This window comes from Zalophus californianus, chromosome 12 (assembly GCF_009762305.2).
Source record: "Zalophus californianus isolate mZalCal1 chromosome 12, mZalCal1.pri.v2, whole genome shotgun sequence".
Lineage (NCBI taxonomy): Eukaryota > Metazoa > Chordata > Mammalia > Carnivora > Otariidae > Zalophus > Zalophus californianus.
The window spans coordinates 11357491-11375599 of NC_045606.1; the positions used below are offsets into that span (position 1 = coordinate 11357491).

At 43.6% G+C, this 18109-nt stretch overlaps 1 protein-coding gene across 3 annotated transcripts in view; it reads left to right on the plus strand.

Moving 5' to 3' along the window:
• Positions 1–18109, plus strand: part of GLI3 (GLI family zinc finger 3) — a 265047-nt gene that overhangs the window by 151487 nt on the left and 95451 nt on the right. For all 3 annotated transcript variants that reach the window (XM_027574614.2, XM_027574615.2, XM_027574616.2), the window contains one exon: positions 419–524. In XM_027574614.2, coding sequence (XP_027430415.1) covers positions 419–524 — 106 coding nt within the window. The remainder of the gene's footprint in view (positions 1–418; positions 525–18109) is intronic.

The following is an 18109-nucleotide window of genomic DNA, read 5'->3' on the forward strand; positions in this document are numbered from 1 at the left end:
GCATCATGGATATGAGAGAAACAAAACTAGTATTTATATTACGTCTTTGTCTAAATTTCCATTGACAGTACAATTATAGAAGGAAATGTGTGTCTTGAAATCTGTTTCTTTTGGTTTTGTCGCTCCCTTTACCCTTCCCTTCAGGATGGGACATGCCTTATTCCCTTTTCTTGTTTTTCCGTGTGGGTTGTCACAGCGTTTCTCACCCCCATGTCCTTGGGGGCACAGGTACGAGGTGCTTGGTCATACTTCTGGGGTCCCCTGTGGCCTCCTAACGAACTTGGAAGAGTGTTTCCACAGATTCTCGAAAGTGGACCGGGCCTACATTGTGAAGGCAGAAGCGCGGTGTGGTGTCAGGGGCTGGGATTCTGTTTCAGAGCGTTCCTTTTATACATGCTGGATTTTCTTTCTGTTTCAGACCCTTCTCATCTCTTTCCTGCATTCCACCCTCCCGTACCAATCGATGCAAGACATCATGAGGGGCGTTACCATTATGACCCGTCTCCAATTCCTCCACTGCATGTGTAAGTAGTAAAACTTTACCCCTTAACGAAGCAGAACCGAGCAAGAGCTCTTCCTGTCCCACGACGTTTTGTTAACGGTGAGCCTCCCGGGCTTTGAAGATGTGGTAGGAGTGTAAGATTTACTTTTGAAATATGGCAAGCCTGTCTGTTCCTGGACTCACTGAAGCAGATCCCCATTGCTTCCTGAAGAATGCCTGTCACACTAGGTGGCTGGCAAGTATTCACTATATATTTTGCTGATGTGTGTTCTGTGGGCTGTAAATACTAAATTAAACAGTCGAGGTCTAATGGAAACTTACCCCTCAGAGAATATGTATCTGGGAGAGATTGGGTTTGAAGTTTTTCATGCTAATGTTCCCATTACCCGGAAGTCCTTCCTGTCCCAGCGAGCACAACGAATTGTCATGAAATTTTTATGGTGAATTTTCAGGGCCCCCATGGTGTGCACGGCAACAGGGACTTGATTGATGGAACTGTCTCCCAAACAGAATGGCACCCATGATCAAGTGCGTGATTTACACAAAGATAAAGGGAAAGAATGATGGTGATCACGTACATTAGAAAAGAAAGCAGAGCATTTTGTGGAAACAAATATTATCTCACCCAGGTTGGGGGTAAAAAGAGTAGCGGACTTCCACACTAAGGTGATATTCTCTTATCGTCATGTCCGGAGGACCGTCTGGAACTGTAATTACTGGAGCCAGCGTCTGGGAGGGGCCCCCCTTTCCTCATGGCCTTGATGTATACATTTAGTCAGATCTGGTAATCACCCTGCATTCTGAGACAGTAAAGTTAGAAAAGCACAAATAATACTTTGAAGAATAATGCTGGTTATTTAGATGGTAGATTGTGTCTCCATGGCCATTAGTTAAGCCGTGTAATTACGTATATGCCAAAGAAAAATGAAGTTGTTTTAAAACAAGTCTTCCTCTGTGAACAGAATTAATTGATATTAACAGCCGTAACTACATGCCCACGTACACATATAATATTTTACCAACAGTTTTTTGGATCCATCCCCCATTATTGAATTGTAATTTCAGAGCAGATTTGCCTGGAGGTAAGTAATAAATCTGTGTTGCAGACTTCCATGAGCATTAAAGGAGAAGTGGGTATTTATAGAGAGGGAATACAGAAACTTGTGACTTACTCTTTGATTTTTCACTGGAACACAAGGAAGTGTTCACAGGGTTCTGAAGCCTGCTAAAAATATACTCAAATAAAACCATGAGGCCAGTTAAAAACCCGTATACAAAAAGGGAAGGACATTCCAAATTCAGGCCGAAACCTGCCGTGTAATTCACCCCTGTGGTATGGAGGCTTTGCGGGGCAGATGGGCCCACAAAGGTCCTCGACGAGGCTCTGCCCCGTGGTACAGAGCCAGCAAGGACCAGACCAGCTTTGGAGATGCACATGGCTGATTCCTCCCAGACTCCAGTCTCTGTGACGTGGTAATTTAAATCAGATTTTCTGTGGAATTTCAGAGTTCTTTGTGCTTCCCAAAATCCTGTTACAGAGAAACTTCCCCAAAAAATGAGTTTATATGATCGAATGAACTAGTTCCTATGGGTTCATTACAGTTTGCCTTGTTATTAAATGCAAACATGAATTTAACTGTTAAAAATCCCAAGTCTTGGTTCTTTGGCAGAATACAACAATAGCAAGCCCTCATGTAGCCCACACATTGTATTCTGGGCCCTGATCACTGTACCTTCAGTATTAGCTCACCTGTGATAAAGACACCACAAGATGAGGCAGGTCAAGTTTGGAAAGTCCTGGGGTTAGGGGTGGCATTTCAGGTATGACTGCTGAGCTGGAATTTTTATAGGTTTTAGGGACTTCCTGCTTTTCCGGCCAGGCCTTCGGGTACTTTCACACAATTGACTAAATGGTTCTCTAGCTGCCTAAATGGACTGTTACCAAAATTCACAGTGTCAGGCTAGTCGACCGTCCCAAGGCCCACAGGAGAGTCCTGGAGGCTTCGGAGCATCATTGCCATGGGCAGAGCGTAGTGAGGAGGTGGGCCTGTGGCCTCCCAGGACTGCTAGCCCTAAGAGGGTTGTAGGTGGAGAACCTGGGCTTTGCACTTGGCTCCAGGAGGGTACGGCCCATCTCTCCCGTGCGCCTTTGTAACAGGACATTCTCTCCGCATCGCCCTCAGTGGCCCTCCCTTGCTGCATGGCCAACTTCTGCTTCAACTCCTCATCCTCAAGGCCTAATTCAAATGTCATTTCTGCTGGTGTTCCCGAGGCTGTTCCTCGGAGCACCCCACGTGAGCCTTCACTGTGGTGCATACCCCCTTTCCTGGTGGTTTCCTGCTCGTTGGCCGGCAGTGCCCAGCACCCGGCTAGGCCCCTTGGAAAAGGTTGTCCATCGGGAGACTGGATGAGCAGGACAGCTCCAATCCCCCCACGCTTGCTTTATTTACACTTACCTGTTCTGGGAACTCTGCTAACCTACCCTTGCGTGGAGCGGTTTCATCCCCTGGAAATGTGGTTTTCTTCCTTACCGGACTCTCCAAATTGCAGGAGGAGTTCAATGAAGTCCTAAAAGTGTGAGCAGTCTTCGGAGCCCCGGGCTCTAAACAAGTGCTGGGAGTTAGCATTCGAGGCAGTGGGGGCCCGAGAAACAGTGGCCTCGCTCAATCATGAACCCCTTCCTTGCTTTTGCACCTTCTGAGGTGCTGCTAGGAGTAGACGCCTGTGATCATTTTGGGAGCAGAGGGTCATCTGGGCCAGGATGGTTTCATTGCTGAAATCTAGACATCTTTGCTGAGCCGTAAAGCAGTATCCTGGAAAAGTAAAATGGTTTTATCTAGAACTCAGGTTCCAAAACGCTCTCTCTGTAACTGTCTTCTAGAAAATGAGATCAAGTGAGCTTACAGAGTTTTTAGGATAAACACTTTTAATTATACCAAGACAAAATTGGGGGATATTCTCATTATTTTGTACACATAATTGTCCTTCTGGTGCCAGGTTTAAAAACAAAATTATAAGTCTCTTGAAAACGGGATTTGTGTTGATGATGGAAGTACCGGCAGATCTCTGTTTAGAAGGATGGCAGGAACTGTGATAATTAAGCTATCATATCCTATCATTAAAGATTCTGTTGAAAGAGGTTTATAAATTGCTTCTCTTTTTAGATAAACCACCCTATATTAAGGCATCAACGATATGGTGCAGAATTAAATTAAAATCTCATAAAATGAAATATGTTCCGTATTAGCCGTTTGACACTTAATTTGCCTCTGAATGAGTAGAGGAAATCACAAATTAACCTGCCTTTGTTTTTCCAACCATGGCTTATTAGGTGTTAGAACAACTACAATTACAGCCTAATAATAACCACCAGGGCTTATAAATATGTACGGAAATGTGTACGTTTGTGTTAAAGAACCCAGCTTGTTAAATGCAGTGCCTTTAAAAGCTTACCCTGCCTCTGTCTCTCGGGGCATTACCCACAGTGCCTGGTCAGGCAGTGTAGACAGAGCATAGAAACTCACATTGTTTGAAGCGTCCTGGAAATAATAGTAGAATTTCTTAGTATTTCCTTTCTTAACTCAAAATCATGACTTTAGATTCACGGGCTTACAGGTGGGACGGTGGGATGTAGGCATCTTCTTTTCCTGAGTTGTCACGGAAAGGTTGTCCTAGAAAGTGTAAGATTCCTGCATTATGTTCATTTAATTCAAGTAGCTTGGAAATGAAGAAACACTGGAGGTGGGGAATTTCCCCTTTTCTTCTGAAAGTTACTCTCTACTGACTTCACCAGGACCTGTGCCCAAAAGATAAATTGAAATGTCTCTCACTCTCTCAAATCCTTTGCCCTGACCACAGAGTCTGTGTGGAAGCCATACAGAAAAGTGCAATGTTTTGGAAAACTATCAGTGAGTACACTTACTTAGATTATTGAGATTTTTTTTTTTTTTTTGGAGCATTCATGACAGAACCTGAATGTGTATCCAGAGTGGAGCAGATTTTTCCTTCCTGGTCTTCTCTGTATCCCATGCCTTGCATTGCTCAGTTCTGCATAACTCTAGGAGGCATTATTGTATTCTGTGGGGGTGCACAGTGCTTTGAGGCTAAAACGTACTGCTTGTTTTCAGATTTCACTTGGAAATTGAGACAATTGCCATATTACGCTCCCCTCCCTCATAGTACAGTTATATGTTCCAAGTGACTACTTTCGCCTTAATGAAGAAAGTACTCTTTCTCTTGCATTTTGAGTGTGGGCTTTTTAAAAAAAAAAATTAGTGTCTGAATCCATTTAACGAAGCTCACTTTTAAAAACTAGACATAGAGTATTCGTAAATACCCAAATTATAAAGTTTTAAATTCTGCCTTTAGTCTGGATTTTCTCTTGGAAGAAATGTCTGTCTTGTACCCCCAACATTTTGGAGCCACAGTTTTCTCATTTATGGACCCATATGAATTGAATTTCAGACAGTCCATTTGCTTCATACTGAACTTTGCAATTCATTTTCCAGAGCAGGATCCTTAGTTACTAACCCATTATGATCATTCAAGCCCCACAGACCTTCTTGCCAGCTGAGCCGAGAGCAGCCCGTGTCTGGAGCTGGGGATGTGAACAGGGTTGCGCCCCCAGCCAGCAGTGACAGAGGGTGTGACCCTTCACCATCCACTTCACTCATTCGTCCCAGAAAACCAGCTTCACCTTTTCTCTCTTGGGGGAAGTGAGTGCTCGGGTTCTGTCTTATTCAGCAACTCTTTATTCTCTTACTTGAGTCAATGTGGCTCTTTCCGGGGCCGCCCGAGTCCCTGGAATGATTCCACCTAACTAAGGAGAGGTGCTCTTCCTACTGAAAGTGGTCCACGGCTTGGCCCTTGGAGAGAGGACTCCATGCACAGCAGGTCACTTGTGTTAGCTGTGGAGGGCACTGGAAATAAGGAAGGCTTTGCTCCATGATTATGATGGCCTTTTAGGGATGAGAGCAGGAAGATGAGTAGCAAGTTTGGAGCATGAATAAATACATTTCTTTCCAGAGAGAAAAGGTCGAAGAAAAGACATGTTATTATGATAAAAGCTTAGACAAAGGAGGGCTAAGTAGCTGGCCAGTACTGCTCTTCTGTGTCCTTCCCTCATTTCTTCCCACCCTCCCTGAATTCCCCACCTTGCATGCTGTACAAAGTACTGTACCTATTGGGAGCTCCTACAGTAGTCATTCAAAAGCAGCCTTCAGCCTAACTGTCTACTTAAAACTTTGTGGTGGGCCCATACACATAATAGTGGTTTCATTCTTTTCATTCCCTTCAGTAAAATACAGAGGTTGAGCAAAACCTTGTATTTGTATCTGGGGGCATACCCAGTCTGGAAGATTTGAAGAGAACAATTTAAAATTAACAAAGGAAAGTCCCTTTTTCCCTTCAGTGCTCTACCATAACCCTTATTAGGACAGGTAAAGTGTAGTGACAGATTCCATCAAATGACTAGAGCTAATATAGGCAAACAGTCACACCGCCCTCCCCCACCAAAAAAAAAAAAAAAAGAAGAAGAAGAAGAATAGAAAAGATGTATAATTGTATTTCTTGAGTACAAAGACCATCTGTGTGGGTTTTTCTTGAATTTGCTGGGCCAAATCCACACCATACACATAGTAGCTCCTAAATCAGAATTATTTTCAGGAATGATAATGAGCTGTTCCTCTTAGGCCACTGCAGTATCACGGCCAACACCTGTCCTTTGCTTTTGTTTGTTTACTGTTTTTAGAGCATATCACCTTTATGCCAACAAGTCTAGCACACTTAGAACTCAAAATCAAAAGCTTAATAAGTTAATACTTATAGTACCTCTCGTGATGTCTGATGACTTCCCTGATATTAAACCGGTTACTGGTTGTAAAAGGCCAAAGTTACCTTATTTGACATTTATTACTGATTCCCAGGCACTTCATGTGGAAATAAAGTTAATGAAACTAGCAATATTCAATGGAAAACCTAAAAAGAAGAGCACAATTTCAAAACTAAGGGGAAAAAAAAGACATGAATAGACAGTGCAACGTGAGAAAATATATAGTGACCATACCTTTTATGTGACATTTGTGAGTATTTAACTATGGGCGAGGCACAGTTTTAGAGACTTTACATAATTATCTCACGTTAAACTTAGAGCGGTGCTATGAAGGAGTCATCACGACCAGCCTCGTTCTAAAGATACGGAGGCCTTGACGCAGGGAGGTTACACAGCTTGGGAGTAAGTCGTGCCCCAGACATCCCTCCCGCCAGCCCTATTACACTTGACTTTCATCCTCTGCTTGTGAAAATCAGCACTGCACACTTACTGGTCTGCACCTGCTGGATGAGCACAAACAATTGTAACAACACCCGATGGGAAGTTCTCAGTGTCACCGGCTGTCCGTGTCTTATGCAGATTTCTAAGGTAGGAAATATGGCAGTGTGAAGAGCCATAAATAAGCCTTCTGACCTAATAAGCCTATCCAGAGCCAGCAAACTTAGATACACATCAGTGTTTGCTGCCACCGAATTTGTGAAACCAAATGACTGGACGGAGTACATATCCAGCCAGAGGGAGAGCGGGTTGGTAAATATGATGTGTCAACTTGGTAAGCCTGTTGGGCAATCCTCAACGGGCACATTTGGAGAAGAACGGATCAAAACGTGGGAAAATAATGATCGGTGATTATAGCGGTATATTCTACAGAACATAAGCCATGTTGGACCAGGTCATAACATGTGTCTGCCTGGAACCTTCTTCCTTCCGAGCCCCGTGGCTTGCTCCCTCGCTTCATATGCTTCCCAGCACTGATGTCTCCTTATCAGAGAGGTCTTCTGTGAAGACTGTCTAATGGAGTTTGGCAAACTACCGCATATGAGCCTAGTACAGCCCAAGGCCTGTTTCTGTGAATAAAGTTTTATTGGAACACAGTGACCGTCCCTTGTTTACTCTTGTCTCTGGCGGCTTTAGCAATCCAGGGCCTGGTTGAACTGGGTACCTGAGACAGAATGTGGCCCGCAAAGCCTAAAAGATAAACTTTGCCAACGCCGACCTAAAATAACGCCTTCTTTCCAGCCCTACTCTTTGTCTCCTTTTTCTGCTTTATTTTTCTTTCTTTTTTAATAAGCAAATGCCATGTACCGTATTTTCCACTCTTAGACTTTCCTACTGCTAATCCCAACATTTTTCATTGCATATCCTGTCCAGTTCAAAAAAGAAAATAACTCTTATTGTCTGGTTATCATTCCTCAGGCTTAACTGAAAAAATGTAAAGCCTGCCTGATTTTCAGGAACTACTTTAGGCCTACAGCCGCGTTTCCCTGTGTAAGTATGAAAACGTGCGTGAGTTTCAGTTCCTCAACTTTCAAAATTTTCATGAGCCGGCAGCATAAATTCGGACCAACCGCTACACACTTTACTTTGCATTAAGAAATGAGCATGAAATAAAGTATATCAAAGGGCATCACACTTATTTCTGTCTTGCAGGATTTCTAATGACTGAAATACTGAATTCGGTCATCGGCTACGGAGAAAGCAGGCCCTAATTATGGTGCATATTCACAGAGTCTGAGCGGCCGCTTCTTGGATAAAATTCCTGTGTTCTTTGTGCTGTGCTCAGCAGTCAGGTCCGGGAGCAGATATTGACTGGAGGTATTCACGGTCACTGAACCGGAAGCCGCCGGCTCTATAGAGCCTGCTGTCAAACCTGTTGCAGGGGCCTGGGGGGTACTGGACTGTAACAGACTTTTTTTCTCTGAGTACAATGCTTCCACTCATGTTAAGCCTGGCTTCAAAGAAAACAGAAATTTACTGCCACGGTTTTATTTATTTTTCAACATATGTGTTTGAGAAAATTGAACTTTAACAGCATTTGTCCCAAAGGGAAGACACTTTGGGGTGAGTCTCGTGGGATGATGACCGGCCAAACGGAAGGGGCCTGCAGCTCTTCCTATGCGGTCCTCTCTCCTTCGCTTAGGTAACAGAACCCGCTTTTTCCGACTAAACAAAGACATGCCATTTCCTATAGCAGCACAGCACGCTGAGTTCATTTCAGACCTTTCCCCAGGGGAAGAAAGGCCCATGACACAGGCGTGCCTGTCATTCATTTCTTTTTGTTACTGTCGCACCCCCCATCCCTGCTCCCAGTGAAATTCATACATCAAAAAATAAAATGGGCGCAGACTTGTTTCCAGAAACCTGCTCGCTCACTTTCTGAATCCTAAGCAACAAATTAGCTAGATTTGTGCATCTTTGGTGATGCGAGGGAACTAAGCACACTAAAAGGAATTAGCAGGGGCAAGGTCAGTTTAGAAACTCATCCTGTGAGTCCTAAAGTAAGGCTGTCTGGGCAGCACGTTCATTAGATCACTGTATTGAAAAGAACTCTGAAAAGCAAAATCTTGACCATTTTTAGTCTTTGTGTGATCTTTGTGAAAGACAAGTCAGATTCGTAAAGGCATCATTGGAATGCACCTGGGTAAAAATTAACGAGTTGGTCCCGTGGCTTATGGTGCCGTGCTTTCCTCCTTCGCTAACCCAGCTGAGTTGGTGACGGTGCATTGGTTTTTGTAAGTCTGGTGTTTAGAAAAACGTCAGGTGCAATGCTAGACCTCTCCCCTGCACCTCTGCCTCTCCTTTCCTTTCTGTCTCTGTTTCTCTCCACACACACAGAGGAAGAAAAGAATGTAGAGAAAAGGGTAAGAGATGGCAGAAACAGCCTTTAGGGCATTTGAGTGCATGGCCAGGAAAGAAAAAAAAAAATAAAGGTCTGTAATCTAAACCCCTAGATTCTCTGAAATCCAGTCACTTAATATTCTGGGTTATGTAGCCTCTCCCATGTTTATAAGTTATAGATATTTAAAACTTTCTTAGGTAGCTTCGGAGAGATTACAGATTCCTTAAAAAGTTCTTGGGTGGGACCGCTCAAAGGGAATAGGGAGTTTCGCTTCCATCTGACAATCTAAACTAGTACCAAAATGCATTGTGTGTCTGTAGAATTGCCACTGAAGGAATTCTTTTAGAGGTTCACCTCTGAGAAACCTGCAGCACTAGTCAGTAGTCTTACCTGTGAACTGCTCCTAAGGGACCCCAACCTCACCAGGCCCCAGGCCCCATCAACCCCATGTAGTCAGAGCTCTGCCTGAAGGAATTACGTTAACCCCGTGCACACAAAGTGATCCCTAGGGCCTGACAAGGCTAATGTATGTCTCCTGCCGCCTGGGAAAGAATTAGGCCCTAACCAGAGAACCACCAATCCTTTTCTCACTACGTTCAAGTAGTATCCAAATTTTGCCAAGTTCATCAGAAATGAACAGCATCTCTATTATAGGGGGCTGGCAGGGGGGAGGCGTTGGCAGCTAAATGACCTGCCTCATTTGCAAAACAAATCACCAAAGCATGTTGCTTGAATATGATTTCCATTTTTAAGAGAGAGTCCAAAGAAAGCCTTCCGGGCTTACTAAAATGCTTCTTGCCTCTATTCAATGGAGTCGTTGGCTCCCCCATAGAACAAAATTCCCATATTCCTAGCCTACTTTGTTTTCAACATAAACCATGCACACCGGTGAAAGTTTTCAGACACAAATTCAAAATTGTCAATCAGTAACAAAGGCTATGAGAGCTCTAAAAGGGGCTCTGATTTTAAAAGGTTTCTCACATCATATTTGCCTGGTATAGAACAGATTAATCTTAGAATTACAGTTGGCCCTTGAACAATGTGGGGGTTAGGGGCACTGACCCCCCCTACCGACTGCAATCAAAAATCCGTGTATAACTGTTGACTCCCTGAAGACCTAATTGCTAACTGGCCTGTGGTTGACCAGAAGCCTTAACGATAACATAAACAGTTAACACGTATTTTTTATGTTGTGTGTGTTATATACTGTATTGTTACAGTAAAATAAACTAGAGAAAAGAAAATGCTACTAAGAAAATCATAAGAGAAAATATGTTTACAGTACTGTTTTACCCAAAAAATCTGGGTGTAAGTGAATGTGCACATCTCAAACCTGGATTGTTCAAGTCAACTCTATTTTGGAATATACTATTTATGTTACCTAATATGTTTATTGGATTTATTTATTTAAAGTAAATATTCTACGTATTTCATTATTTTACTATACAAATCATATATATTCTGTATTATATGCACACACACAGCTCACTTCTGTCCCTTTTCCGTGTAGTAGTTTCAGTTTGTCCTTGGGATTAGTCCACATGATCTTCCATTTTCCATCTTAATGCAAGTAGTCAAGAGGGGAAGAGAAGGTCAGTCTAAAGTATTTTAATCTTGTTTTAATGATCAAAATCTGGTCACCTCAGACTGGATTTCAGGATGCAGTGATACACATGTATTGAGATACACAGGTATTGAGAGACCAACAATCTAAGTCAGCGTTCCAGTAGAAATCGGGAATGGTGGGGGTGGAGGCTGGAAGCGGGGTCCAAAATCCTGGAAAAGGCAGCTCGAAGCCTCTGGAGGGCTTCTCTCCGAGTCGGAGAAAGTCCTATGCTGTCCGTGCAAGAGGATTTTCTACGTGGAATCCTTGAGCATGTCGCAGGTCTGTCTTCATCCTCTAGAATGGGGCGCACAGGCTATGTGGGTCTGAGCTGGCAGCTCATGAGCCGGCGAAGGCCCTCCTGTGATCTGGAGAACGGTCAGAAGGTATGTTGCACCATATGGAATTTGGGCTAATCTCCCCGCCGTGCCCCGTCTTTTGACCCAGGCAGACATAGGACTTTTCAGTTATTTTGCTTATTGTTGTCTGCTGTTTCTCCATTTGTTGGGAGGAGGGAGGTATGTGGAAGCTGAATTGCAAGGCATGAGAAGTGGAGTCTACCCCCCCTCCAAGTGTATCGGAAAGAAACATCCTTCTTGGTCTGTTTGCTTTGCAAGGGCGTTCTTTGATGAGGCCTTTGTCCGAGGTCCCCACTGAAGGCTCAGTGTACTCAAGCTTTAGAAAAGGCTATTGGCCCTTCTTTGTTTTCTTTGTTGAACTGTTTATTTTGCTTTCTTCCCACGAGGTTTCCTGGCCTTGCTCTGACAACGCTTTTCTGCATGAATTACATTCCTCGGAGCCACAAGTCTCCAGATTCTTCCAGCCCATTTGACTCCGGCCTGTGTGATTAGTCCATCGGTTCAACCTGCCGTGGGTCTCTGCCAAGCAGGGTGCTTACTAAGTGCCCCTCCCATGAAGACCTAAAGACACTGGTCGCCTCATTAGTGAGAGGGTGGTGCGGCCCTCCGGGGTATCTTCATTGCCGCTGTTGAACCATCACTAGGTTTAAAATCACTGCCTAAAATCCTGGTCATTTGGTTTCCTTTCAGTGTGAGGCTGTTGAAGGAGGTAGTTCAGGCAGTTCAGGGCACGGCGTTCGTGCCCCATTCAGTGACAGAAATCGTCCTGTGTAGGGGAGCGCTGGAGAGCCCGTTAGCATCATTTAAGTTAAATTTACATTTTGAAGGAATTTCATAATCATTTGCATGAAATGCATTTACATCTGTGCAGAAATAATGAACAACAACAATAAAAATTACTCAGATATCTTAATCCTGGCCATTATATTTTCTTGTGCAATAGAGGTCATTTTCTGAAGTACGGTTTATGACTGAGACAGAGACGAACAATTAGCAGACTTACAAATTATGGTTTTTTAAACCTCTGTTAATAAAGATTAAACATTTGTTTAATGAGTTATACCTTCATTACAGGTAACGGTAAAACACTGTGATACCACTGAACAAAATTCCGCTCTCTTAAAAACGAAATTCTAGGGGAGCCTGGGTGGCTCAGTCGGTGAAGCGTCTGCCTTCATCTCGGGTCATGATCCCAGGGTCCTGGGATCGAGCCCTGTGTTGGCATTGGGCTCCCTGCTCAGGGGGGAGTCTGCTTCTCCCTCTCCCTCCACCCCTTCCCCCCGCTCATGCTCTTTCTTTCTTTCTCTCTCAAATAAATAAGTGTTAAAAAAAAAACACAAAATTTATCAGGGATCTGTTCACCCTTTGGGTGAACATGGGTTCTGTATGAATCCATTCTTTTGCACACGAGCATCTTGACTCGAACAAGCAGGTGGGGTATGCTGTCCCTAACTGGGAGCCTGCATTTTCTTGATCATGTGTCTGGAAGTAGTTTTGACTTGGAGGTTCCCAAATGAATACCTAAGAATTTGTTAGAAGTTTTCATCTGTGGTGAAAACTGTATGCAGTATAAATACTTCTTTATACACAGAAGCTCTTCCTTCATGAACTGGGGAAGGCCCCAGACAGTGGGGCTAGGGAGCGGTTCTGGTTCCTTGAGATCCACTTCTTTCTTTGATGGGCCTGGTTTGAACTGGGCTCTTGGTGTCTGATCTTTGGAATGGTCATAAACTGTGGGCCACAGACTTTCTGTGAGGGGCCCTCACCAGCCTCCTCTTTGGCAAAGAAGTGCATTCACTCTGTGGGGTCAAGGTTCTTCTTCAGACAGGGAGGATTGGTCGGGAAGGTGGGAGTTACCTCTTTTGGCTAGAAGAGGCACTTTCTCCTTGGAGTGGGCTCTGAAAACAGATCCCCCAATGAGCTGAAACACAGCTGCCATGATACTTCGTATGTGACACAATTAAACGTCTCTCACAAGTAGGGCCAGATTACAGTTTCGCTCAATAATCACCTCTGAGCACACCCCAATATGATGTTGGTTGTATTAGCCCATCATAATGCTCTTTTCTTGGGTTTCAAAGTATAATTTCAGAAAATTCAAATAGAACTCCATTGGCATATGGCTTCTGATGATCCTCTTCTTAAAACCAGTTTATAAGTTATTTTCAAAAATACATGTAGACCTCAGTTAAGTTCCATTCTCCGCTCTGCCACAAATTAACTGGCTCCTTGAACTTTCCCTGACCTCTCTGGGCCTCTTTGTTTTTATCTGTGAAATAAAATAGTTGAATAAATGATCTGTCAGATTCCTTCTTAATACCCCATAGTTATGGGCAAGTTTAGGTTGGTTCATTGTTTTCCCCTTGTGTGTGGACACTTAGAATAGGAATAGACCATGAAAACATAATGGCCCCAATATGTATGTGCCCTCATGTCATTTTTGTCTCCTGCTTCTGTTTCCTTATGGGAAGATCTGCTGAGAGAGTCTTGCCCACACCCAGGACATGGCTCCCTCCCTATTTCTCCTACTGGCCAAGGGATGCTTTGCAACTCCCTATGCCATCAGCACAGAGAGCCATTTGAACAGAAATTCAGACAGGTTGCCTTTGGAATGAAGAGGTCTCTGGTTTTAGTAAGAGCCTCAGTAATGTCAAAAGATAAGTGTATTTAAGCATACATGCACATATTTGTGTTTGGTTTGGGGTAGTTTTCCTTTGTGTTTAAGATCATAGACTGGGTTTGAATCCAGCTTAGGTATTTAGGTGTTTGTCTTTATGCAAGCCCAATTTCATTATCCAATCCCATTTTATATCAAGAACTCCATGACGGAGCAGATACATAGCACTTAAACCATGTTTGCCATGGCACAGGTGTTTGACAAATGGCAGAATTACCCAAAACGTATCTGTTCTGTTACCCTATTTGTCTACTCTAAGTTGTACATCCTTTCCCACTTCTGAAATTGGAACGTATCTTACAATCTGTAGTGTTTCACAAGTCGCTGTTGGTGAAGACGTGGTCGTGAGGAGGTTTCAGGGATCTCTGAATAAAATTATTTTGCCTTATATTTTCCTTTTTGTGCAAGTGCTAGTGTGAGGCATGATAAAATGTATGTGTAAGTAAGTCTCAGAGACTTCTTTTTAAGTGTAAGTGGAAAGTGGTAAGTATTGTCATTCTTAGTGGGACCTAAAATAATGTTGCTTCTTTAGATCAATAGCATCTTAGCTTCGATGAAATACAGTATATCTCATATGTAGCACATATAGATTGTATCTGTAGGTATGTAGTCAGCAGGGAAAAAACTGTTTCATCGTCAAGTTAGTTTTTTCCCCCAAGAGCAGAGCCAATTTTTCCTAAGGGTTATAATAATGGACCCGGTTGCAGGACTATAAAGTTAAAATGTAGACAATGTTTGGGAAATGCTACAAAATGCAAGGGAGGACAGCTTCAGCCTAGAACAGTATAAAGGAGGGAAGCAAGTGTTGGGTGCTGGTTATGTTGGTGTATTTGTGCAGATGCATAGCATAGGCTCTCCGAGGGTAAGACTTCATGATTAATGGTGTTTATTCTTGACAGAAGCCTCCTTTATTTATCTGCAATACAGTTTAGCGATTTTATCAGGCACCTGAATGAAAAATATTCAGTCATACCAATATTGCAGTGTAAATTGAGTAGAGTCACTTTTTATTATATCTTTCTGCCTTATCATCTGCACAGTAATTTTCTAGCGGAGGTTTGATATGGAAAGACTGGATTTAGCTGTATGTACTTGACACAAAGCCTCTTCAATTTCCCCTAAAAGTTCAGGCTGCTCTTAGAAATGTGTGTGTGTCTGTGTGTCTCTGTGTGTATAATATATAAACCCTCCCTCTTATCCAAGCAATTTCAGGATTTGAAAGAATAAAGATAAAATGCACAAACCTGGATTGGAAAAGTGTTGTTAATATAAAAATACCTAATAGCTGTGAACTCACTGGTAAAAAAGCTCCTTTAGTGGTTAAGCTGTGGCTCAGTTCTGAGCCTTTGGCGTGGCTACGCGGTCCTACTTTTTTCCAATCGATCACCATCCAAATCCAATCAGCGTACAACCAGACCCTTTCATTTCTCCTGGGAGTAACACCAAGGTTGATGTCCAGAGTGGCCCAGGGGAGACATTAGTCGCTGTGGTGATGGAAAAACGCCATCCCAGACAGGGAGAAAGGAAAGAAAATGAGATCTCATTTGTGGGACACTCAAGTGAAGATGCCCTAAAATTTCAACCAAATTTTATTCAAGTAACGGACTTTATAACATTAGATGTCAGAGCAAATCGGTGGCAGACAGGGACAAGTGATTTGAATCATAGAACAATTTGGATTGTGGGACCAAAGAGACTTTTTCAGCCTGGTGGGGAGAATGGAAATCATCTCTGCCGAAGGCTCACATTTTACCATTGAGCAAAGTAAATCCCAAGGAGCCGTTAGCAGTAAGCGTGTGGTCCTAGGCACCGGTTCTCAAAGGGTAAGAATATCAAGTAATTCCAGCACATCAGTTAGACCTTTCTGTTCCCTTCAGTCTGTCCGCACTGTGGCATCAGAACAGTGGCTTTCACTGGGAAGAAGGGGATGCAGGGGGAGACCTTGTGGGCCCTTTTCCAGGGGCCAGGCTCCTTGACTGTGTTTCCGTGGTGTTCCTCCGGATGCCTGGGGCAACGGGCTCTGAAGCCAGGAGAGCTAGAGCCCTCGGGAGGTTCTTCTCTCCTTACAGGGAAGGTAATGCTTCCTTTCCACTGAGGACTGTAGACAAATTGTTCCCCAGTATGTTAGATGTATTCCTTTGCCATATTTAATTTATTTTCGAAAAGTTTGATTGATACCTTCCCAGGGGTTAAAATTCTGGAATATTGAGAAGTGTACTGGGATATAAAGTCTTAGCACGTAGTAGAGTCCTGCAACGTTCGTTGCCAGTTAAATCTAAATAGCCTGCCAAATAAAGAGGGACCATTTTAACTTTACTAGGCCAGAGGGCCCTAGCAAATCTTGGGGATCTTATTCTGGAGTACAGCCATTTAGATAATTAATAATCACTCCTTGATGGACGTCCCTGTTATCCCTTAAAATAAGGATAATTGCAAGAACGATGGAAAGTATGAGTCAAAGAGCCTAAGAGACAACCCTGAAAACACTCTAGTCAGAGGTTGATAGTAATAATAATTATTAGGAGGATTTGTAATGGGGATGGAATATAGGAAACGTCCATCCACACCGGCTAGTGGAAGACCAGCCTAAGCTCAGCATGCCAGAGGGCTGCTGAGAAAGGGGTATTCTAGCAGGTTCTTGAAGCAACCTATCAAAACACAAATTAAAACAGAAGCCTCATCTTCTTCTTGGCTCAGATTTCCAGATGCACCCTTGTCTTTGGTATAAATCTCCCCCATACCACCTGCAAGAGGACCCAACTTGAAGCAAGGATTAAACTGTGGGAACCTAACTTCCTCTTTCTAGTTATTTCCATGCAGTATCCAAAGCCTCTTGCTCCATGACCTCTCACTTAAATAACAGATCCTGGCTTGCGGCTCTCAAGACGTTTAAAGTATCTCTTTCCCTTAAATTATTGAAATTTCCAGGTAAATGATAGAAGCACAGACTTGTTTGTTGGGTTGGTTAAGTCTAGCGGTTCTAATTGAATTTCTTGTATGTACTTTATGGTCCTTTTTGGGTATCACAGTTCAAACCCAAAAGTTCCTCCCGAAGGGTGACATGGTTGCTAGGACTCCACGTTATTAGAAAACCTAACAGCTGGGTGAGCTCATGCCACGTGGCCCGGGGTTTTTCTGGATTCTCTTAGTTCACAGGACTTAGGTCTGTGCTGAGTCACCCACACTATTGTCTTCCAGTATCTTTCTATTTTGCTCTGTGTTTTCTTTTTGGAAAAGAACACTACGTTGCCACTTTGAATGCTGCTTTTGGATAGAATTGGTAATTCATTAGATTCCAAAAAAAATTAGGTCTGTTAGAGTGAACGGAAAATTGGCAGGAATGTCAGAGAAATCAGACTTGGAAATTTTTGTCACCCCCCCCCCAATTTTTTTTCTTTTCTCATAGCAATGAGTCTTTGAACTAAAACCAAGAATCACCATGCCCTTGAGTTTACTTTTTGAAAGAAGAAAGCCTGTGCATTTTACTGAGGTCGGGTAAAGTCAGTAGTTTATTTGCTATGTTATAAGAGGTGAGGTGGGGTGCTTCTAAATGATACCAGGGGTGTCAAATAGTTGAGTAGGGGAGAGCAGCCCCCTCCCTGTAGGGTCCTAAGAAGTCGGTACACAAGGAGGCCACGAAAACTGGGTGACCTTGGCCTTACCCAACCCAGAGCTCTACCAGTAACAAGCTGCAGCAAGGAAGGTGTTGGTTGTAGGGGCCAACATTTACTGAGACCTTCCCATGGGAAAGGCACCAGGCTCAATGCTCTCCGAATAGTTTCTTATTAAGAGTTCAACACTATGGCACTGCTTTGTTTCCATCCAGGCCTAAAGATCTGGGAGCAAAGCAGACTTTGAAAGATCTGGTTCACCCAGCACCAAATCTGTCATAGGGCTTGCGACCTCGACGTGTTTGCGTGCACTACCTGCTACAGGGAGAAACGGAGGGTGGGGGCGTGTGGAGCAGTGAGACAGGAAGGCCCCTGGACCCCTGGCTGGGCCTGGTTGGACTGTCCTCCCCTGTTGCCTCCCCCCACCCCCCCCCCCCCCGGAGAAAGAGAGAGCATCCACAGGCAAAGGTGACTGTTCAAAGGGACAACCTGTTGTGTTAGGGAAGGAGGGGAGAAAAGGAGAGTGTTCATTTGCTGTGTCAACAGAAACCCGTTGGGAAGCTCTCTAGAAAACAGGGCCCCATGAAATGTCCCAGAAGCTGACCTCTGAGAACAGCTCTAAGTCCCTCCATCTGCCAGGCGTCGGGTTAGGAAAAGAATCGCAGATGGACGTCAGAACTTGTGTCCT